At 33.0% G+C, this 24,542-nt stretch overlaps 2 protein-coding genes and 2 non-coding genes across 4 annotated transcripts; 2 read left to right on the top strand and 2 right to left on the bottom strand.

Annotated features, from left to right (window-relative positions):
* The first annotated feature begins 1,468 nt into the window (after positions 1–1,468).
* Positions 1,469–3,402, top strand: LOC145627120 (peptide-N4-(N-acetyl-beta-glucosaminyl)asparagine amidase A-like). Its single transcript, XM_081679517.1, has one exon. The coding sequence runs from the start codon at positions 1,469–1,471 to the stop codon at positions 3,275–3,277; it is 1,809 nt and encodes a 602-aa protein (XP_081535643.1). The 3' UTR covers positions 3,278–3,402.
* A 220-nt stretch (positions 3,403–3,622) lies between these two features.
* On the bottom strand, positions 3,623–3,695 carry TRNAF-GAA (transfer RNA phenylalanine (anticodon GAA)). The gene has a single exon. It is a non-coding gene; the product is annotated as a tRNA-Phe (tRNA).
* Positions 3,696–10,552: 6,857 nt separating this feature from the next.
* TRNAF-GAA (transfer RNA phenylalanine (anticodon GAA)) lies at positions 10,553–10,625 on the bottom strand. Its single transcript has one exon. It is a non-coding gene; the product is annotated as a tRNA-Phe (tRNA).
* Positions 10,626–10,748: 123 nt separating this feature from the next.
* Positions 10,749–19,440, top strand: LOC145627121 (uncharacterized). The gene is made up of 5 exons (XM_081679518.1): positions 10,749–11,014; positions 12,030–12,234; positions 14,069–14,363; positions 17,111–18,160; positions 19,138–19,440. The coding sequence occupies exons 1-5, from the start codon at positions 10,920–10,922 to the stop codon at positions 19,242–19,244; spliced, it is 1,752 nt and encodes a 583-aa protein (XP_081535644.1). The 5' UTR covers positions 10,749–10,919; the 3' UTR covers positions 19,245–19,440.
* The last annotated feature ends 5,102 nt before the right edge of the window (positions 19,441–24,542 follow it).

Below are 24,542 nucleotides of genomic sequence, written 5' to 3' on the forward strand. Positions count from 1 at the left end.
TATTATTCTTCCTATGTTGACCTATTTTGTATCACAATAAATATCTAAGTAGGATAAACTACATAAAACGGAGGGAATACTAAATTTGACAATGTTTGATTACTACAAGGGTCGTATATAATGATAAATATATTTGTTTCAATGCCTGTAATCGAGGACAGCCCAAACTGATGCGTCATTTGATGAACTCCATCTCTCTATTATACAATGTTTTATTTAAAATTTTGTGTTTTTCTTTTTAGCTCATCCTTTTATAAGTTTGTCTCATAATATTTTATTTGTATTAGACCACTATTTTACTCTATCAACCACTGCATTTAAGTCCATTTTTTTTTTCTAGGACAGGGGGAGTATGGTAGTAATGATACATGCAAGTATATTGATAAATATAGTAAGATATACTCCGTAATAATACAAGGCAAAAGCTAATGAGCGCCCCCGGGTATTATGTGAGGTTATTAGGTTACAATTGTGTTTGGAATCTTAAAAACATGGGATACCACAATTGCTCATGGATTTCACCATCAAAGGCAGAAAGCAACACGGGTAAATTAGGTCGGATGTGAAAAAGTAAGGCAAAATACAAGTAGTTGGAATACAATATTAGAAAATGATCGAACAATAGCAGATTAGTATTTAGTAGTAAGAGTAAAGGAATTGTGAGAGGACCATATAACGCCACTTCACTATTTGGAGATTGATAAATTAACCAAACTATGCTGGTAAAGGGAGTACCTAACACATCATTTATTCCACCAAGCTAAGTTTGATCTAGTGGTAACTCTGGTAAGATTGTTACCTTTCAATCTTGAGGTTGGGGTTTCATTCCCAATTTCCCACTACAGACATTTGGGTGAGTATCCCTTATCTTTCCCCCTCAATCTTAAAGTGTCTTACCCGTAAAAAAACCGAACCCAAAAAAATCGTGAGGGTTGAGGTACAATCAACGTCTTTCTCCTTACCTTAAAAAAAAAAAAATCATTTATTGCTAATTGAGTAACTGGTGGTTATGTACATTGTTTGATGTAGAAATGATTCAATTTTAAGTTTTCCATATCACCCCAAGACTTTTTCACATTACATAAATCTATATTACTTCTAATTTTCTAAATTTTTACACAATCATATCTCTTATAAAACGTATTTGTAATCTTTTTTTCAAAATCATATAAAAAAATATTCCTAAAATATTTTAAATTCTATCATACGCATTCTATCTATGTTAACTTTACCACCAATATTCAATATTTCAATGGAAATTCAATTTCTATCAACTTTATGATCTTATTATATAAATTAATATGATACTCGTATGATTCATATGAATATAATTTGGATTAAATTCAATTTATTATCTTTTCTAATTACATACTCCCATGATTCTATCATAAATGAGCAACAACCATGTCAATATAAAATTCAATGAATTCTCCAAGTTGACCTCCACAAAAAAACAAAAATAAAAAAAATGCATCCAATCATTATTTTCTCTCTCCTCACTTCACTCTCTCTCCTCCACTCTTCCTCGGCCATCCCACCCCACCGTCCTCCACCCTTCACCCCCTCCATAACCACCCTCTCAACCACCGCACCACCACCCCCTCACCCCACCACCTTCTTTGAAGTCACCAAACCCACACCACCACCTTCCTCCCGCACGACCACCCCGTGTTCCCACCTCCTCCTCTCGCACGACTTCGCCAACACCTACTCTCGCCCCCCTGTCACCGCGCCCTACTCCCCCCCTTCTCACTGCCCCTTCTCCCACTACTCCGCCGTCGTCCTCGAGTTCTCCGCCGCTTGCCGTGGCCGCCAATTTGACCGCATCTTCGGTGTTTGGCTCTCTGGGGTTGAGCTCCTTCGTAGCTGCACTGCCGAGCCTACGCGCGACGGTATTTTCTGGAAGGTTCGTAAGGATATTACTAAGTATTCTTCTTTGCTTTCGCAATCTAATCAGACTCTTGCTGTTTATATTGGGAATCTTGTTGATCAAACTTATACTGGTGTTTATCATGTCAATGTCACTTTTCATTATTACCCTGTTGTGAATGATCATCGGAATTCTGTTGATTTGTATGGAAATTGGGCGGATTTGATTGTACCCATTTCGAGGAATTTGCCATTGAATGATGGGTTGTGGTTTGAAATTCAGAATTCCACTGATTTTGAATCGAAAAAAGTGTCGATTCCGAGGAATGTTTATAGGGCTGTGTTAGAAGTTTATGTTTCGTTTCATGAGAATGATGAATTTTGGTATACCAATTTGCCGAATGATTATCTGTTGGCGAATAATTTGAGTAGTAATACGCCTGGAAATGGGGCTTTTAGGGAGGTTTTAGTGAGTTTAGATGGTGAATTGATTGGTGCTGTTTGGCCTTTTACTGTAATCTTCACTGGTGGAATTAATCCCCTCCTTTGGAGGCCGATTAGCGCAATTGGATCGTTTGATCTCCCTACATATGACATTGAAATCACTCCGTTCTTGGGCAAGTTGTTGGATGGAAAACTGCATGATCTCGGGTTTAGTGTTACGAATGCATTGAATGTGTGGTATGTTGATGCTAATTTGCATCTTTGGTTGGACAATAAAGTGAAAGTTGTGAAAGGGGAGTTATTGGAGAACAATGCTGACCCTCTAACTTTGTCGACGAAATCACATTTCAAAGGTCTTAATGGCAAGTTTAAAGCTGTTGCAAGTAGGTCTATAGTGTCGAAAGGATGGGTAGAATCCTCCAAGGGGAACATCACAACAGTTTCGATTCAAGAATTCGATTTCCAAAACACTAATGTGCTTAAAAATGATGGTAGTTTTCAGGCAGTGAATCAGACTATTCACTTTAACACCACTGTTTCTGCAAACATAGAGTCTGCTGCCTCTCCGCTGTATAAGATCGAATCACACAAGAAGTTTCCGTTGTTTGTGAATACCAACCAGATTGATCAAGGTGACAACACCTATAGTTTGCTGAGCAATGTGACCTTAGGATTCGACGAGGATAAGACATTGGCTGCTGCTGGCGTGCTTTCCTCAAGCACACTGCGAAACTGGCAAAAGGGGGATGGAAATATGCTGGTGAAGAACAATTTGGTGTCTGGTGGATTGGGAAGTACACATCAGGTTTATGATTATAATGAGAACACTGGTAAATTTTGTTACTTTAGGAATGTGAGCAGCTACAACTACACCATTGTCTTCGATGATGTGAAAGATAAATGTAAGGTTGAAACCCGAGGTTACATTCCTCGCTTCTCCAATCATCGTGTTACACTACTGTAAGAGTAGTTTCAACATTCGATTTTTTTGTTTGTTTGTTCTTTGCTTGGTATCTATAAATAAGGATGCCAATGTTATAATAAATACAGCTTCCGAGTTAAGGAAGCGAAGATTGTAAGAGATAATTATGGTTGTAAATTGGTTAATCTCTGTAAATTGTTAGCTCATGTTAACTTTGAGAAGGATCGATTCGTGACAATTCGATTTGCGATGAATTTCTTTGTCCGAAATTAATTTTCACATTGTTGTGACATATCATAGTTAAGATTCATCATATAATAATTAAATACACTCTTGGATCTTGTAGAAAATTAGGAATTCATGACAAAAACACGTGTAAAATAAAATTGCGGTGAGCGTGGATCGAACACGCGACCTTCAGATCTTCAGTCTGACGCTCTCCCAACTGAGCTATCCCCGCATATTTGATTCCTTTTTATTTATTAATATTTCAAGGTGAAAATCTTTGTGAGTGCCAAAATTTTCCAAAAGATAAATATTTACCTAATATAATCTCAAAAAGATTCGGTATTTTCTACTCCTATTTGGCAATGATCATCTGCCTAATTTTTGAAGAAGATCATGATTCATGGACACATTTGATTAGAATCAATTTTGACAATTTCATACTGTAAAAAAAGAATAGATTTTCATACAATACCCCAAACTTGTTACTATTCAAAAAAAATATCAAATGTCAGTTATCTAAGGAAAATGACGGCAGGATAAATCTTATTGCAAATCAAATTTTGCCAAGTGAGAGTTGGGAGATAGGGCATAGGAAATTAGGAACCACTACAACAATTATTACGAATTAACTAATAAGTCACCGTTAATATTCTACCAATCAAGCTAAAATATGCTAGTATCCGTTGTTTAGCCCTGATAATGTAATAAGATATCCCTGTTGATATAAAACTAAATAAATATAAGCGAGAAAATGTAAAATATAGATGTACAATTGTACATATTGTGCAAAAGTTGTATATAAATATCAACTCTAATTTTATTTTCATGCATGTTGGGATCCCAAATGCCAGATTGCCAACGGATGGGAGAAGTACAACATACATGATACATTAAGTACAAGGAAAATGAAAACACATTACATAAAATTCATAATGAAGTGGAGTAAATTAAAGCTTTGATTTAGCATGAAAATAAAGTGGTCGTCCAATGCATGCATGATGGATAAGTGGAATTTTTTTTATTTTTTTTATTTTTTTGAAAAATGGATAAGTGGATATTTGTTGAATTGTTGGAGATTGGATTTAATCATCTGATGAATAACAAATTCTCACTTCATAATCACAAACCAATCTTCCACAGCATTGGTGTGAACCAATAAAACTAACCTCACACACTCCCCCAGCAGGTACACATTCGTCTACAGAATTGCAATACAACAACCAAATGTTAGCACATTGTTTATAAGAGTAACATACAACATTACTATAATTCATTTATACGAATTAATAACCTTATTTTATCCATACGTTTGAGCAATTCTATTTCATTCATAAGAAAACTAACATCAATTATTTAAAATTAAGTAACAACGCCACATGTTCTTTTAAGTAACCCATCTTCTCTTGTTTTTACAATAATAAAAGATAGAATAGGTCTGATCTACTAATTATATATAATTTAATCCTGAACCCATTTTTCCATTATTGGATTAACCCCTTCCATCAAGATAACAACCTTCGATCATCATCATAGTAACCCTTGTTAATAAATTGTCTTTTACTTGTATATTTGAAGTGTGGAAACCATGCATCAACAATGGAGCTGATATTCTTCACAAAAAAAAAAAAAAAAAAAAAAAAAAAAGACCAATGGAGCTGATCTGATAACCATATACTATATAAGAATTTGTGTTTCAAATATATGTAAACAATTTCGTCAAAAAAAAAAAAAAAAAAAAAAAAATTGTGAAAAAGGATCTTTTAAATGATCGATTTTTTGAAAAAGGTCCTTTTAAATGAAAACTTGTGAAAAAAGACCTTTTAAGTTATATTTTGTTTGTATGTGGTACTTGTGTGAGCTTGCGAGGTGGTCAATCTTGGAGCTATGCCGGTGTTCATTATCACATATTAGTCACATGACTTATTTTCAAAAAAAAAAAAATAATAACAATTCCCCCCTTTCCCGACCTCAGTGAAAATATTATATAAAAGGGCGGGTTCGGTCGAGAAATGATGGAAATTTGGGAAATTTTTTTGTTTTTTTTTTTTAAAAAAAAAACACGTGACTTATACGTGATAGTCAACCCCGAACCTCCGGTGTTGACCACCATGCATACAAGCTCACCCAAGTACCCCATTCAAACAAAGTACAACTTAAAAGATCATTTTTCACAAATTTTAACTTCAAAGGTCCTTATTCAAAAATTCGACCACTTAAAAGGTCCTTTTTAACAATTTTCTCAAAAAAAAAAATGTAAACAACTAAAATTCATAAATTACACACATGATTTTCATTTCAAAAGCAAATTGATGAAAATTACTTAGAAATAATAAGAGATTAATTATAAAAATTGAACTAAAAACCTACTTAATTTGTGACTGGAAAATTCTCAATACCTTATTAGTTAAAACAATATGAATGAAAAATTTTAGTAAATATATATTTGGGATGAATAAAAAGGTGTCATGAAATTATAAGCATGTTTAAAAAAAGTATAAATCTAGATTTATAAGAAATGAATTTAATATATGTATGTTGTGGAATAAACCTTTTATACATGGGCGGACCCACCAAGGAACAAAGGAATTGTCCCCCCACTTTCGGAAAAAAAAAATAGAGGAAAAGAACAAAAAAAAAAGGAAAAATAGTTATATACAATTGAGTGTAAGAAATAAATAACAAGTTTTCCTTAGCTAAGTTCGCAGTGGATTAGAAACAAAACAACAAGGGGCCAATATGAGATTCAACTACGTCAGGGGTTCGAATTGTTCTTCAATTAGTTATTGAATATTGTAACATTATTCCCTTTTATTATGGGATGTTTTATTTCAACCGCCCCACCAAGTCAATTAGGTTATTGAATTCATCAATTATGAATGTTCAATGGTTGTGAATTAGAGAGTTATTTGGTTAACTAGTTTGTGAAATGAATTGTTAGTTAATTGATTTGTGAATTGAATTATTAGGGTGAATTAGTTTAATTTCTAAATTGAAATATTGAATTGTGCTCCAATTAGGTTATTGAATATTGAATTGTTCTTCAATTAGGTTATTAAATGTTGAAATGTTCTTCAATTAGTTTATAGAGTATTAAACAAGTATATGTACCCGAATTATTTGTATTGTGTATTCGTTTTTTTTTTTTTTAAAAAAGGTAGATGTTAGTTGAATTATCGAAATTGTCCCCCCAAAGTCAAATTTCTAGGTCCGCCACCGTTTTTATATCCTTTAGAGATTAATATAAACAAATTATGTGATAAAGTATAAAACACATTCCCGAGCCTTAACCATCAGTTTAAGTTTTTGGTTGAATTGACTCTTTCACATGGTATCAGAGCCAGCGTGACACAAAGGTCACATGTTCAAATATCATCCATCTCTCTTTTTAAATTCCCAACGGGCTCTCGTATGAGGGAAGTTGTTGAGTATAAAATATATTCCTGGGCCCTAACCATCATCTTAAGTTTTTAGCTGAGTTAGTTTTTTTAGCATTATAAAATTCAATTCATTTTTGGAAATTAATTTAATCAAAGATATACTTGTTATAATGTTATGCCTTACCACTTTTACATACACCTCCAAAAATTGAATCCGTACAGCTGTACCCTCCGCAACACCAGTCAATAGGACCACAATGTTCTCCAGCGAGAACACATGATTCCACCATTTTCCCATTATACATTAATTGTACTGCAAATATACATGTATGGAGTATATGGTTAGTACAAAGTAATTGAAATTAGGGTATGAGTTTAATTAGCATATGAACAATCAAATATTCAAATCATCTTCATTCTTAATTAAACATATATGATACTATATGTCTATATCATAGCCTCATAGAGTTAAAATCAAGCAACGATTGAATTAAGTGGTGTTTGGTTCACATAATTTAGGTATAATTGTATGAGGTATATGATTGGAAATTCCTTATGTTTTAAACCCTATATCAGTTTTCTAACCAAATGTTCTCTTAGTGGTAAGAATTGCGTCCTTCAGCCTTAGTTTAAGGAAGTATTTTGATTGTACAATTAGTCAAAGTATGTACAAACCAAAATCTTTTTTTAGTCTGCTCATAAAGTCACAAGTTACAAACACCACAACCCACGGGCACATATAATTTTGGTTGTAATATAATTTTGGTCGTACAATACATATAATATGTCTTGTTTTACAATTTTTTTTGTAAAAAATGTAGAATTTGGAGCTCAACTTCTATCAAGTATGGATTGCTCACTTAACCTTCCACTTTATCCTCAGAGTGTTTAGCTTATTAATCGGGTCTAACTAACTTGTATAAGATTATAACACATACCGAATAGGACAAATCTTATTATCATTACTAAATATATTATAGGATAACAATGAAATTAAACACAATGATTTTCCAAGGATTAAAAAGTAATAATTTAAACCGAGTAGTAAATCAAATTTACCTAATGCAAAGAAGACCAAGATTGTGAATACATTCATCTTATGGTGCTTTCCCCCCATTTTTCAGATATCTATGAATATCTAAGTAAAAGTTTCACTTTTGAATATTCTATTTTGAATATTTGTAGTTGTAGTTTCAATGGAAATAAATGCCCTATTTATAGAAGTGGTACTTGTTCTCCTTCTACAAAATGTCAATATAATGTCAATATAATTATATTGTACAAATTTTTGTATGTGGCTGACCACATGGTGCGGCAAGGGTTACTTGTAGTGTGTTACTGGTTTTGTCAGGGGTTACTTATAGGGGTTACTTGTATTTTGGGGTTACTTGTATGGGTATTACTGGTTTTGGTCAGGGTTACTTATAGGGTGTTACTGGTTTTGTCAGAGGTTACTTGTATTATAGGGTTACTTGTATGGGTGTTACTGGTTTTGGTCGGGGTTACTTATAGGGTGTTATTGGTTTTGTCATGGGCCTGTAGGTGTTACTTGTATTATGGGGTTACTTGTATGGGTGTTACTGGTTTTGGTCGGGGTTACTTGTAGGGTATTACTGGTTTTGTCATGTGTTACACTTATATGGCTGTTATTGGTTTTGATTAGGGCCGGGGATACTTGTAGGGTGTTACTGGTTTGGTATGGGATTTTGGTCTGGAGTTACTCAAAATACAAATAACACATACGAGTAACCTCACGATACAAGTAACCCATACAAGTAACCTCATAATACAAGTAACATCATACAAGTAACCCCAAAATACAAGTAACCCTAAAATACAAGTAACCGTGCCGCACCATGTGGCTTGCCGCACTGAAAAACCTCTGATTATATTGCACCTCCGTCTTAGTCATCATCAGACATCAATTTATCATTATTATTGCTGTTTAATAGAACTTGCACCTCCATTATTGTTTATATTTTCTGTTAGAAATTATTATGTAACGTAATTCAAATGTGAATGCTAATACTCCGTATTTCTTATATTATATAAAGTTGTTACGAAGTATTTACATACGTTTCACATGGACTGTCAATGCTAGTCGTGTTATTATACACTTGCATTGTCAACTTTCATAACCATTAAGCATAATGTAAAACAATTAATTTTTCATTATCCTCTAATTTTTTAGCATCTCAACTCTTAATAAAATATGCTAGGAAAATAGAATTTGTTATATACACCCTAGTGGACTGTACACCCTCGGTTATTATTTTTGCTCATTTATTTCATGAACAAATGACCCGGTTTTACGGCACACCTATGTGTATAGAACAGACTTTCATAGGACAACTTTATATGACAATTACATTTTCATACTTATTAATTTATTATAATATATCTTCACCCAAAAAAAAATAAATTATTGTAATATATGAAATACTCAATTTTACATGAGAAGTTTTTGAAATATTAAATTTTACATGAATTATACATGTATACGATTTATGACTTATAATTCATGCATTTTGTTTGAATTATGATTTATGATTATGAATTATCAAATTGTCAAATGTTGCTTACTGGCTTACTGCTCTACCACCGCCTCTACATGAATTTTTAGTAATATCTTTTTTTTTTTTTTTTTTTTTTATTTTTTATTTTTTATAAATTACATATATATTAATGTATTATTCAATTATACTAAATAGTTTACTTAGTGCTATTAAAATTTGCAATTTTTTTGGTTTTACTACCAGCATTTCTGGTGATATTATTCTTTACTTTTATTGTGTTATTTTAATAATGTTTATCTAGAAAATGTTTTGTATAAGTGTTCTTGTACTAATAAAATTTCATAGCATTAAATAAAGTATTACGTTTTTTTTTTCATACCCAATTTTTTCCTTTAATAAATTCAATTGTTAGTCAGTCTGGACTCCAATTTTTTCTATCCGCCCTTAGGCCACCAAAATCTCAGAAATGGACCTGTTTTCATATCTGAATACACCTCCATCAATCCTAATTATTTGATCAAATTTGGCATTAGATCAATTGAATTTTATATTACATACACCAATTATATACTTTATTATTTTTTCTAAGTAAGGTGAAATACCCAATGAAACCTCCTCCTTGTTTCTCACAATAGTTAGGTTCAGTAGTTGCTAATTAGACACTTTAAAAGTGAGGGAGTATGTAGGGAAAAAGATCCATACCCTTAAAATGTTTCTAGTGGGGATTGAACCCCTAATTCAGGGTTAAAAAGTGCAATATTTCTCACTAGACCAAGCTTAGCTTGGTTTATATTATACTAATTGCCCACAAGGTGTGTAGTAAAAATATTCATTAAGGTTGTATTTAAATTTCATATTATAATTGTACTATACTGCTATTAGTTTTTGACCCATGCAATAATGCATATACCTATGCATTATTATTCATTGGTTTACAAGGAGTATGTTTGTTTTCCGTACCCTATTAACTTATTAGTATGTGTCAATGCATATATATTTATTCAATCTTTAATAGCTTAATTATGTGTGAGTAAAATTATAGGAAGTATAATTGTATAAAGATGACTTATTGAAAATCCTATTAACTTATTAGTATGTGTCAATGCATATATATTTATTCAATCTTTAATAGCTTAATTATGTGTGAGTAAAATTATAGGAAGTATAAAGATGATTTATTGAAAATAAATAAAAAATGCGGTGAGCGTGGATCGAACACGCGACCTTCAGATCTTCAGTCTGACGCTCTCCCAACTGAGCTATCCCCGCCAGTTATTACAATAATGCAACAATACTTATATTAATACATAGTTTAAAACATAATTGAAAGTGAATTTATTTATTTATTTATATATTACTCCGTATCAGTTTCCTCGACTTTCACCTGTCTTCTTTCACTCAAGTAATTACTTCGTACTTTCATAGAAGGTATCATTTTACTGGAAATTAATTTTTCTTACAATGCTTAATTGAATATAAACACTTCATCTTCTTCATCAACATCTGAAACTGTGGAAGCTTCCAAAACTCCATGTATAATTAGCTTCCTTTAAAGCTTCATCAATGGCGGATTCTACCATTGCAGATACTTCTCAAGTTCAGCTTGAAGTTAAGCGTAAAATTGACGGCTCTTGGCATCCTTGTCAAGTCTCTCTCTGGTAATCTCTTCTCACTTTCACTGCTACCAGTTTTGTTGTTGTTGCTGCTGCTGCTGTTTTTATTATTATCTTCAAGATCAATTGTAATTTTTGTTTCTTAAATGCAACATTTCGATGTTTTGTAAATTAACAATTAGGGATTTAAAGGATCAATTGACAGTTGCTATATCTTTGTGTTGTTGTTTTGAATTTTGATAATTACTAATTGTAGTTTTTTGAAATTCGATTGATGAACTTTTAGAATTGATTTTATATAAATTTAGATGTAATTTATTACTTAATTTGAAATTTGATTATTGTGTAAGCATGCATATGGAGTTGATCAGCCTGATTATGTTATTTATTACTTTGTAATTGTTTTTCAAAATTATTTTAAATATCAATTTTGATTATGAATTTAGCTTTGTTATCAAAGGAAAGGAGGTTTTGGATGAATCTGGATTGATTCTGAATTGGAAAAAAAAAAAAAAAATCTAAAATAGGTAACATGCATGCTAGCTGAACTTGTGGCAAGTTTTAAAATGGCGATTAGCCAATCTAATTGAAGAATAGGTAGAAGCCTTTCATGTTGGATAGTAGTATCTAGTATGTATTGTTATGATGTCATGGACGACAATGGTTTTTGAAGGTTAAGAATTTTTAAAGGCACTATATGTTGTTGAAAATGTTAGGAGGCGGTTAGTAACATGAAATGTGGCCATAGGATTAGGAAGTTGTTACTCACTTGACTGACATTTTATAGGGGTTAAATGGTTTACCGGAGTTCCTTAGAAGTTAGAACTTTCTATATAGTCTCTTAGAATCACCCATCAAAGTATTTACGTAGTATTAGTTGTTATAATATTAATTTTATGTTTGTTCAAATAATTTAAAGATCAGATCTACTCATATGCATTGTTTTAACCTTGTTCTTATCACATCAATTCTTGTGTCTTTATTTGAGATACATATTACTTTGTATTAATTATTACATTTCTTTGCTTAAATGACTTTGTTCCAATCAATTGTCAAATAGCTTTGGTGGAGGACTTTCTGTGAAATATGAAGGTCAAGTTTCAGAAGATGTGATATTAGACGTAGAAGATGCACGAGTTTGTCTTCGTGTACGTTCAATTCCCGTGCAGGGGGATGATTGTTGTTGTATTGAGGAAGGGAGACATGTTGTTGCTGCTTGTGAGAGAAACTACCAGAGGCTCTTTTTTGATGCAGTAGTGCAAAAGGTAAATCTATTTTCCAAGATTTTTTTTAAATAAATTTTTTTTTTATATTATTATTGTGGTAGAAATAGCATCTGTGCAGGTGTGGTGTGGCCTTGTCAGAAATGCTGGTTACCCCTGTTGTAATCAAGGGTAGTTGAGCTTACTTCTTTAGCTTGAGATATGATAGATCAAGACATCTCTTATGCTTCATGCTGTATTAGAAAGCTTACTAGGGATCTTTCATAATGCAAAAGGTACTTAGGAGTTAGAACATAGGTTGCTTTATGACAATTCCTTTTGGAAAAACTTATCAATAGCATTGGAAGAGCTTTCTTGACTTGGATGCAAACATTTTTTGTTTTGTATTTGGTGGGAACTAAGAGATTATATTGTGGCTTTGAGAAAATTATGAAAGATTATAGTGTGGCTGTGGCTCTGGCAACCATTACACTATTTTATTGTTTATGTTATGCTGTTTTGGAGCAGGCTGTTAAAACTGCTCTTGCTAGTCAAATGACTCAAATCTGTTCTTACACTTTTCATTTTCATCCAGCCCAAATTAGTTCTCACACTACTATTTTGGAAAAGACCGTGTTATTATACATATCACTTTCCACTACCAAAATGTTAGGGCTCTTCTCTCTTTCGCATTCAAAAAATAAAATAAAATACCCTGCTATCGTGTATCACCCTTATTTTTCAATAATAAATGGCCTATTATCTCCTTTTATATCTACTTTCCTAATGAAATAACAATTGATAACCAAACTACACAGTGGCGGATCTTGGCCGAAAATATTATAGTGGCCAGAATTTAAATATTTTACTTCTTGTTCATATATATATATATATATATATATATGTAAAGGGGAGTTTTTTCCCGAGTTTTTAGAAAGCCACGTAGGAGTTAATTTTTCTAGCACGCCACGTAGGATAATAAATTTTAGTGGTAGCCAATTAAATACGAGATTATTAGTTTATTTTAGAATTAAACAATTTAAATGACACGTAACCAAAATTGGCGATTGAGATTTTCCAATTTAAATTAATTAAATATAAAATATTATCATTTGATGTCAAGAATTTTATCTAAATATATAACAAATTTTAGCACATAATATATATTATTTAAATTATTTAACAAAATTCAAACAAACCATGCATCGCACGGGCTTCATCTAGTTGATCACTATACTCCAATATTTTACTTTTTGTTCAAAATTGTTCACTAAATATAGGGTATTTAAGTTCATTAACTAATTAGTTATTATAATTTACGGGGGGCCTGGCCCCGGTGGAAGGCCCCCCTCTGAAACTACAGCTGTACTATTGTACATCTATAAGTTCAATAACTCGTGTGTGGCCCGGGTGATGCTTTGGATTGTTACTTTTAACACTTTATGGTAGGTTGATTCATCCTTTACTTATTCATAGTTATTTGTAAAGCCTTTGAATACTTTAGCTTGTGAATTGTATGATTTTGTGTAATATTGTTGTATATCCTTTTAGGAATTTACTATCTACGGATGACCATATCTTGCTAGTTATGATTCAAGTACTCATTAACTGGATGAGTATTATCAAAAATTTATGATTATTGTTTAAAAAAAGTTATAATTTAACACTACATTTCAAATTATTTATATTTGAGATGAAAGTATATAGATAGCTAATAAGGTAATACTTCTGATGTAATTCATCGTGGTCTGGAGTTGCTTTTAATATATCATATAGATTCTTATTTTATTTTTTTTCCTTGGTGTGATGAGTTCCATTTAGATTTGGATTAATGATACCGTTCTGCTGTTTCACTTCCAAATTTATTATTTTCTTTCTTTCTTTCTCTTCTTGGCAGGCAATAAGAGTGAGACATTCCAAAAGGGCTTCTTGCAGATGCACTTTCATGATTAAATGGCTTTCTGAACATACTGAAAATGGAGTTTCAAGTATTCCATCTAGCTCCATCATGAACTTAGCTACAGAAAGCATTGATTCTCATCCAGTTGTTGCTGCTTTCTTAAACTCTACAGAGGAAAAATCCCATTTATCTACTTCATCAGCATCCCCTTCAACTTTTGAAGATACTGAAAGCGAATTTGATTTTCATGGGTTATTGAAGCATATTGAAGGAATTGGCAGCATGACTGATGGTATGACTGCTGTAACTTATCTTAGTCATGTTTCCTTGCTTCATATATCTCCCTTGTGGTTCTACTCTTAGCCTCCAGTAGATAGTTTCTTCTCTTTCTTTTCGTTCCTTCATATTTCTCCATTGTAATCCTACTCTTAGCCTCCAATAGATAGTCTCTTCCCTTTCTTTATAGTAATATTCAACTTGGATGTCAAACATTACTCTTTTTTTTCGGGGTGTGGGAGGGAGATGAGGGTCAGTGTTATAAGAGTGATGCATATGATCTTCAGATATCGGCGTAGCCACTTAGGCTTCATGCAGAATAGTTTTGGTAAGAATATGCCAAGATTGAACCTGCCATATGTCAGGGGTAGACGCTATGGAGGTATGTAATGCAACTTTTGCAATTTATAATTTGTTTTGCATCTCGTTTTTCATGAGCTACAGAGATAATACTCCCTCCATCTCCAAATGAAAGTCTCATTCCTCCCAGAAACCTTTTCTTGGTACAAAAATCTCATTTTACCTTTATCTATATTTTATTCACTTTAATCAACCAAACCTCACTATTTTCTTTTCTTTTCTTTTTTCATTCACTCTTGATCAACCAAACCCCACCATCCTCTTTTTTATATTTATTTTTATATAATCAACCCCAACTTTTTTTTTTCACCTCCCTATAAAAGTGTGCAAAAGGTAAATAAGAGTCATTATTTAAGGATGCAGGGAGTAGCATAATGAACAAGTATGGCCCATTGAAAATTTCACAAAAGATGTGCGTGTAGGCCCAATCTGATATACTGGTTTCATTGGACTGTAGGAGTCTCTTAGCTTCACTTTATATTTCCCAATTGTGTTAGCTCTGAAACTACCTCCGTTTCTTATTATTTGCAATCAAGAAATTTTTTATGTCTCACAAATAAAACCCCTTTATTGCAAATAATAAAAAACGGAGGTAGTATAAGAGTGTTAAAGTACATCATGCATTCATAAAGGAGTAATGGTGTAGAAATATGCTTATCACTAATGTCCAAGGACTTAAAATAATATTTTTAACCATGTGACTTAAATTCTAGATGTTAGGGCTCTGAAGATTCTAAAAGAAGTCATAGAAAGCCAGGTATGGCTTGGGTGGAAGGTAATGATATGAAGAAAATGGGTCACTAAGTGATAGCATCTATACTTATATATTAAAAAGCGTTCCTAAAATCGTTTATGTGCCACGTCATTCCCCTCTTATGCCATTGTGTCACATCATCACTTAATGACATGTCATTACCAATTAACAAAACATTCGCTCGTTACCATCTTAGCTAATAATAATTCATGTCATCTATACAAATAAATATAACTATAAATGACACGCACCAATTAAAAGAAAAACGAGATAAACAATTTGAAAAAAAAATTAAGAGGAATAAAATCACATTTCTCAAACAATAAAGTATTAAAAATTGTTTTCTATACTCTTTGTTAATTAGTAACATTATGTTTAACATTTATGCATAACATATATACATAATAGATGATAATATATTTCATAAAGAAACAATTTAATCAAATTGGTAACCCGGTGCAACGCCCGGACCGCACACTAGTTGACATCATTAATTTTAAACTTAAATTTCCTTAGATATGGACTAGTGTTCCTACTTATGTCTTATTGAGGGAATGACTAAGCATCTCCTTGTCCATTTGAAGACAATATCTATGTTATAGACTAGCTAATTCAATGTAATGCAAGCACAATTTAACACACTCAAACATAGAGAAGGACCGCTTCTTCATTAACAGGACAATGGGCGGATACAAGTAGCAACTTTAGGCTGCCAATCTCCAAGCAACTTTAGGTTGCTACTCTCCAAGTGTTTCCTCACAATTTTCTGAATACCCTCCTCATTTCACATACTAAATTACTTATACTAATGGTCAAGGATGATCTTAAGGTTTACATGTGATTACATTAACGAAAATGGAAAAACCATATTAGAACATACTAAAAGTTGCTTGCTTTCCTTCCTCTCTTCTTCTTAATTAAACTTGTCTTCTAGTTAATTGGAATTGCTCCCCTTTGTTTGACCCTCCTAGTTGATGCCCTTGTTTGACCCTCCTAGTGTAGACTCACATAGGCTGACCGGAGTCCATCACAGTCTAGCATTTGCCTTTAAATAGTCCATAACTCCATACAACCTAAGCTATAAGCTTTGACTACAAGAAACAATAATCCTTAACCCTAACTCAATATCCAAATTCACTTCACTTATGACTTAGATGCTCCAACTTATGTTTTCACTTCATCGAGCTTATGAATATCTTAATGGCCACAGTAAGACCTCAAAAGACACTTCATAATAGCAATCACACTATAACCTTACATATGGTTTTGAGTGCAAATTTAGATTTGATGCATCTAAATATTGGTATTTATCTTTTGGGGGTGACTTCTTGACCAATTGAGCTCTAGAATTAAATTTTTTTAGTAATTACCTCTATTTTGTCCGTACCAGGTGATTTTTACTGTTCCTTAGTGGCTTTGGTAAAAATTTCATATGTGATATAGAAATTTCGATGATTAGCTGTAAAATCCACATGGTTACCCCGATATGTTGTCAACAATTTTATTTGGTTTCTCATTTGAATAAGGGCCTATTCTGATTTACTAAACTGAGCTGAATTGAAAATAAGCTGAAGAGAACAGGCCCTAAGATGTGCTAAAGCGATATAGTTTTTACTTGTGAAATTAACATTCTGTTTTCTAATTTCTAGGTGAAAGCAATGGTCGGACCAAACTGGTTGTTTCACAACGAGAGAATAAATGTGTTCAAGTAAGTTGTGGAAGGAGACAATTAAGATCCGCAAGAAGACAAGATATAACACAATCAACAATTGACAATCTTATAACTTCTGCACCATCATCTCATGAGAAATCTGTACAAAATCAGTCTCCTCTCAGTCCTCTTGCTGCTCGTGCAGTTCTGGCCTCATTAGTATCAAAACTTCCCCAAAAGATTGAATCTGTTCTTCATGAAGAAAGAAAATGTGACTCTGTGTTAGATTTTTCCTCTTGTGTGTACAATTCTAGGGACTCTGATACTTTTATTATAAACAAGAGGGAAACACTTGTGACAAATGAAACAAGGTTTTCAGACAAGATGCTTCATGCAAAATTGTCAAATGGATTGCCTATAGAGAGGTCTAATAAAATTGAACCCTCTATTGACTCAGATGGCAGTTCATCATCCTTGATGAGAGAGGAATCTGCCGTTCCTGTGGTTGCAAGGAGATTAACTCGTTCAGCAATGAACAGAGAAAGTGCAAATACAAATGAAGATAATGGAACCACATCAGCTAAAGATGCAACATTTGTTCGTGTGACTCGCTCTACGGCTCTTAAAGAGAAAGGAAATATGGCTAACAAGGATAGTGAAGATTTGCAGGACAGGAAGATAAGATCAACCCGGTCAATTTGTTCTGCAGTAAAAAAAGAGACAGAGATTTTAGATGTGAGAAATAGAAACAGAACCCTTGATGAAGGGGCAAAGGGTACCATCTTAAGCAGTACAATTCGAGTAACTCGTTCAACAGCTCGTGCAGGGACTGGACACTCTGGAGTTTTAGATGACTGCGCCGAAGAACCATTGCAAGATAAACATGAAAGTGAAAGTGTTCATACAGATCATTCTAATGTTGGTTCTGAAGCTATGATATCAACACAGAAAAGGACCTTTCCACTGATCAATGCTGAGTTGAAATCAGCAGAAAGTAACAAGAAGCAGAAGGGGTCAAACTCTGTTGAGAAGAGACAAAAGACAGCAGGTTCTTGCTTCTACTCTATGAATTGTCTTCTTTTCTTTCTTTTGTTGTCTCTTTATACTGGTTCTGTATTTCCTCATGGTCATTAACTTACGTAAAGCTTATTATCAATTTTCCAATGAATGAGAGAGCTCAAACTTTACAGCTGGTAGAGCTGATATCTACTTATCAATTTTCTTTTCAGGAATTAGCCTTTTGCTTACCATCCTATGAAATTCGAACAAACACCTCATAAGAGAAGTGATTTAGTTTTATATCTGGTTAAAGTTTGTCCTTTGTGTCTATGTCTATTTGCCCTGGTCTAACCCACCTGGTATGGATGTAATTATGTCTCCTTAAGATTTTAATGATCTGGTTTTAGGTTGTGTGACTTGTACATTTGCTTGCCAATATAAAATCCTTTGATAATGGTTTACTTATGCACTCTATACCATTGTTCATTTTCTTATATAAATCTTCATGTTAACTTTTTGATAGAATGTTCTGGGTAACGTAACAAATCCTTATGATGTTTTGTAATCTATGAAAATTTGTCACTTAATTAGTAATGTATCTATCTCTGCAAGACAGCTAGCAATTTTTTACAATATAGCTTCCAAATCTCAACAGTATTGAGAAAAGAAGAATCCTTCATTGGTGGAAGTATAGTACTGAAAATATCCACTTCTGTGTATAGCTTAGTCTGATTGTTATTTCATGTCCTGCATAATCGTCCACTGAAAAAGAAGTATAACCTGTTCGTGAACTCTAAAATACACTTGGTCTTTATAAATTAGATAGGGAGTGAAGGCTTTTATTTATAACATGAGGGTAACATTATTTTGTTTTCTTGGAGGAAAACATCCAGTTCTTTTCTGACCACGGTGGAACTCTTATGCACTCAGATTCAGTGACAGATTTTATACTTTGCAATGATATTTGTTTTATCAAGTATTGTAAAATTTGTAACTATAGACCTAATTTTTGATCTTCTGTTGCAGCTGAACTTAATAATGATGTTGATATGCGATCTCAAAAAAAGTCAATGTCTTCCAAGAACCAACCCACACGATATTCACCAAGGCTTAGATTCTCTTCCTGCACTTAATCAGAAATTAAGTTGTAAGCTCAGGTGCAATCGTAAGTCATGCCTTTCCATCGCTACTTTGCTTTGTTCAGGAAACTTTTAAACACAGGGTTTGGTTTTTTTTTTTTTTATTTATTTTATTATTATTATTTTTTTAGAAAAGTACTTAGTATGTTATATCTTAATATATTTTAATGAATCTACCAATATTCTTGTCCTTCTGTGTATGCTTAATCTTGTTAGCTAGGGCCAACCTCTTAGAAAATTCAAGATTGATGAATTTTGGTCATGTTGATGAAGGATTTTTGCACTTTACAAAATTCCCTTAAGCCCTTTATACCTTTTCCATTTGAATTATCTCCCAGGTTGGTTCTTTATTTAAGATTATAAAATGTACATAGAAATTGATATGCACTTCCCTGATGGACTTATTGTAATTAACAACTAGATTGAGTTTGATACTGTGTGATGTTGATCGAAAAAGTTTGGTGCAAAATGAAACTGATTGTTGGCAGGATAATTGGTTAATTTGATTTCTGTTTATGCATTAAACTTTGATGCTTCCAGAAGCCTTAGAAACCTTTACCTTCCATAAATATTCTTATTCTTTGTTTTTTGCTTCGTCTCTTTGTCCTAAGGATGATGGATAAATGTTATAAGACATAACCTTCGTAATCAATGACCCCTTTTCAATTTTTGTTATGAAAGAAAGAGGGGGGGGGGGGGGGGGGGGGTTGGATGAAGAGAAGTGCTTTCAAGAAGAAACTAATTTTCCTTGACAAGCAAAGTTGTTCCTTTAAGACCTTGTATGGTCAAACTCAATGTACAAACTGAACATCTCTGCCCCTCTCCCCTTTTGGCACTTTTGCAAAGTGTAATTTGAACTAGGTTTTGGCCCAGGTGGGAACCTTGGGTTTTATTGTGTTCTTTGCTCTTGTTTGTTACTGTCTCTATGCTAATGTAAATCGTATTTCAGGATGGTTAGGTTGAAGCTCCTTTATTTAGTTTCCCTGTTTTCTTTCCTGATAAAATATAACTAGTAAATATAAAAGAATATCAGTATCTTTGAGAGAGTCTGCACAGTACCTTTTTTTTTTTTTTTTTTTTTTTTTTTTTTGTATCCTTCCTTTACTTTAATCCATCTAAAGGTTACCCCAAATACAGCGAAATAGGGTTCATCTCTTTCTTTTGTGTGTCAAATATGAATAGTTTTATAAAACCCTCTTTACCGGTGGATGTTGTGATATCTTGTGTTACTTCAATCCTTTTAAGATAATTCAGAACGTATCAAATTATGATGATGTTGTAAACTATTTATTATACTTTCTGTGGTTAAGCAATCTGATTCCTCTTGCTCCACAATGTATTGAGAATTCAATTTTTTTCTCAGTTGAAACTTACAGAAAGCTATTACTCACTTGATCTGCTGAAGAAAAACAGCTATTTTTTTGTAGACTAATTACTTGACTGGGACCTTTTCAAAAAAATAAAATACGAAGTAAAAATTACTTGACTGGAGAGGTGGGTTGCTAGATGATGAAAAACATAGCTCAAACTGAAAATGCATGGAGGACTACATAGAGGCACATTGAGTGATAAGACAACCTAGTCATCCAAAGGAATAAGGATTCGTTATGTGTATGCTTGAAATGTTTTGCTCATAAAAAAGCAAGTTGTACACACAACTACACAAGCACACAGCTACATGCCTTGTTTTTTCACATGATGTGTATGCTTGAAATGTTTTGCTCATGTATCGGCAAAAAAGAGAATGTTCGTGTCATATGCTTTGAGATTGCTATATTATTGATCTATATGTTGTAATGATACATACTTTGTATATAAAATGAGTAGGTTGAATTTTAATGTATCAATGGCAATTTTGGAAAACAAATAGGTTTTTGCTCTGAAGTTAAGGACATTAATGTTCCGTTTTGTGTGGCAAAAAAATCTCGATTTTTTTTTTTAACCATGAAAATTGATTGGGTAAGGTTTTGGGGGTCGTTTTGAATCTTTATGGTTACAAATTAAGTTCGAAACTGGCAAAAAATTAACGTAAATTCCGCGTTTTGCAATTTTTTCGAAAAAAATATTACAATCTCGATGTACAAAATGGCGCATATCCTTTTTTTTTTTTTTTTTTTTTTTTTTTTTTTTTTTTTTTATAAAAAAAATCCAATTTCGAGCTTAATTTGTATCCATAAAGTTTCAAAATGACTCATAAAACCTTACACGATTAATTTTCATGGTTAAAAAATAACGGCACGCTAATTGACATATTTTCAACACACAAAAAGGGTATTTACATTATTTTTTTTCCCACTCCTAAGCTTAATTTGTTTATGTTAGGAAATAAGGGTGTAATTGTGTTTGATTAATGCGGAACAAATCAATGAAAAAATAAGAATTGAGAAAAACAATAAAGAAGATATATAAAGAACACAAGGATTTACGTGGTTCGGTCAAAATAGACCTACATCTACGGGTGGGGGATTCGAGAGCTTCTTCACTATAACGGAGAAAGAAACAAGAGAATAATACGAGGAGTCCTAAATCTAATTGCTCAAAAAAGGTATATTCTAAATGATCAACTAAAGAGTCCTTTTATAACACAAGAAAACCCTAAAATTGTTCCCCAAGTATACTCAAATAGCCGTTATAAATAGAAAAGATATAATTTTAGGAAATATTCCATAAATTATCCTAGAATAACCTAACTATCGAGCTATAGCTCGGCAACTAGCTCATGTCTGCTGCAAGTCCTCATAGGGCCGAGCTATAGCTCACTCGCATAGAGCTATAGCTCGCAGCCTCATTGCAAATTTCCAGCTTCGTCAGGTTTTCGTAAAACGGTCATAACTTTCTCGTTTCTTATTGGAATTGGGCACATGACCTATCGTTGGAAAGCTCTTGAATCAAGCTATCACCTCCAACTTGAATCATCTCAAAATTGCTTGTAGTTTGAGAGATATCTGCGTTCAAAGTCAATCCTACTAGATTTCTAGTCACAATTTAACAATCTCCACCTTGACTTGAAATCGACTAAAAACAAGGTAACTCTACCTTGAACCAAAAAATAAGAAGTAATGTTCATAATAAAACATAAAACCTCCACCTTAAACAAAACTCCATAAGCCTACTCACATTAGGCTATTACCAAACGGACATCTTCCATAACTTATGAACCGGTGCGTCTCCGAACACAAAATTTCGTACACAAAACCATCACATGAACTAGATTGAGAGTATAATGTTCCAACGCCAAGCATGCTTATCAAAATTGACCAAACTCTCTTCAAACACTTCTTCATCTCAAAAAAACCAAACTAAAAAACGTAAACAATTCTAGAAAAATAAAAAATTACATCAAGAATTTCTAAATTGCAATTGTACTTGGTAAATCACAAAAGTACCAAAATTGAGATAAGAAATAGCATAACTAGAAAAAAATCTAATTCGTAACCAAGATTGCTACTTTATTACAAACGAAAATCAAAAGTAATCTATCATAGACTCCATACCAAAAATCCACACGGTTTCTCGTTTTACCAAGAGATCTCAAAGGGAAACTTATCATGAAGAGATCGTAGAAACCGCAACCCCAAAGCTCGAAACCCTAAAGTGCATAATCATAATCATCATCGTTGTTGGCCATATTTGCGGATTTGTCCTCATTGGACTTCTCCTCATTCTTCTTCTTTAATTTCTAACACTCGGCTTTGATATGACCCTTCACATGACAATAGTTACAAACTTTTCCTTTACCAAAATTCTTATTACCACCATGAGCAACTAAAGCATTATTTTGAGTAGGATTATTAGATTTATTAACCAACTTATTGTCAATTAAATCTCTCTGGGTTAAGGCATCCTTAACATCCTCAAAACTTAAATCATCTCTACCATAGAATAAAGTATCTCGAAAGTGCTTATACGTAGGCGGTAAAGAACACAACAACCTAATAGCCATATCCTCATCATCGATCTCAACATCGATGTTTTGCAAATCCATAATAATAGAGAAGAATTCATCTAAATAAGACTTAAGCGGTTTACCTTCTTCTAGAGGAAGATCATGAAGTCTAGATTTGAGTAGTAGACGGTTGGTCACGCTCTTTGCCATGTAAAGTGACTCCAACTTCAACCACAAACCCGCATAAGTCGTCTCCTTGGCAACCTCTCTCAAAACATCATTAGAGAGACATAATTGAATTGCCGAAAGAGCCTTCAAATCGATCTCCTCCCATGTATCCACCGTCATGCCCGAAGGCTTGTTGGATACACCTTCAAGAGCCTTGTGACAGCCACTTTGAACCAAGATGGCTTTCATCTTCAATTGCCATAGGCCAAAGTTCATTTGCATATCGAATTTCTCAATATCAAATATCATTGGCATAATTTAATCAAACTAATCTATAAACATCTAAACCTTAAGACCTTAAAACCTTGGCTCTAGATACCACTTGTTAGAAAATAAGGGTGTAACTGTGTTTGATTAATGCGGAACTGTAGGGAATATTTCAAGCGTTCATCCCCAGCTTGAACCCCACTGTGATCATACACTAAAGTACGGTGGCGTCCAAAGGGAAAGAAGATAGAGAAAAAGAGTCGCCAACAAGTTTTAGGAACTTGTAAACCGTTCACAGGGTGAAGGTTACACCCCTTAACGATCCAGGAGATCGTAAACTCCAATAGGTCTGAAACCATGACTGGTAGTTCGGGGATGAAGGTACAAATCCAACCTAAAAGAGATTGAACCTGCCCTAATAATAGGTCTCTACTTTATTCTGATCGTATTCATGTGCGCTTTTTGACTAATATACAATCAAAAGGATTAACCCTAAACCTGTTTATCTATGTTGGTTGAATATTAATGCACAAATAAAACTATTATAGGCGATCACTTGAATTATAATCATAACAACCCTAAACAAGATTATTAAATAATCTTATTAAGCGTGATTACAGGTACCAAATTCCCTTTAAACATGCATAAAAGGTGTGATCAAGCAATAACAATAATATATATCAAGCAACATAATAAATCATAATTATTATAACAATTATAAAAATAATCATAATAATTAAAATAATCATGTTAAAGCATAATAATAGCAAGATCCTAGGCATGATACTAACAAGATTAATAACAAACTCTAGCATGTCACTAAGCAATAAAAATCAAAGATTTAACCCTAACATGATACTAACGATCATAAATATTAGGAAGAAAATAAAAGGCATCATAACAATCATACTTGATATTAAAGTTACCCTAGACATGATACTAGAAATTTATTGTTGTCACCCTAAACATCA

Source organism: Chenopodium album, chromosome 4 (genome assembly GCF_948465745.1).
Source record: "Chenopodium album chromosome 4, dcCheAlbu1.1, whole genome shotgun sequence".
In the NCBI taxonomy this organism is placed as follows: Eukaryota; Viridiplantae; Streptophyta; class Magnoliopsida; order Caryophyllales; family Amaranthaceae; genus Chenopodium; species Chenopodium album.

Coding starts and splice junctions, on each gene's coding strand:
- LOC145627121 (XM_081679518.1), top strand. CDS start 10,920: ATGGCGGATTCTACCATTGCAGATACTTCTCAAGTTCAGCTTGAAGTT. Junction 12,235..14,068: donor TTGATGCAGTAGTGCAAAAG/GTAAATCTATTT, acceptor TCTTCTTGGCAG/GCAATAAGAGTGAGACATTC. Junction 18,161..19,137: donor GAAGAGACAAAAGACAGCAG/GTTCTTGCTTCT, acceptor CTTCTGTTGCAG/CTGAACTTAATAATGATGTT.
- LOC145627120 (XM_081679517.1), top strand. CDS start 1,469: ATGCATCCAATCATTATTTTCTCTCTCCTCACTTCACTCTCTCTCCTC.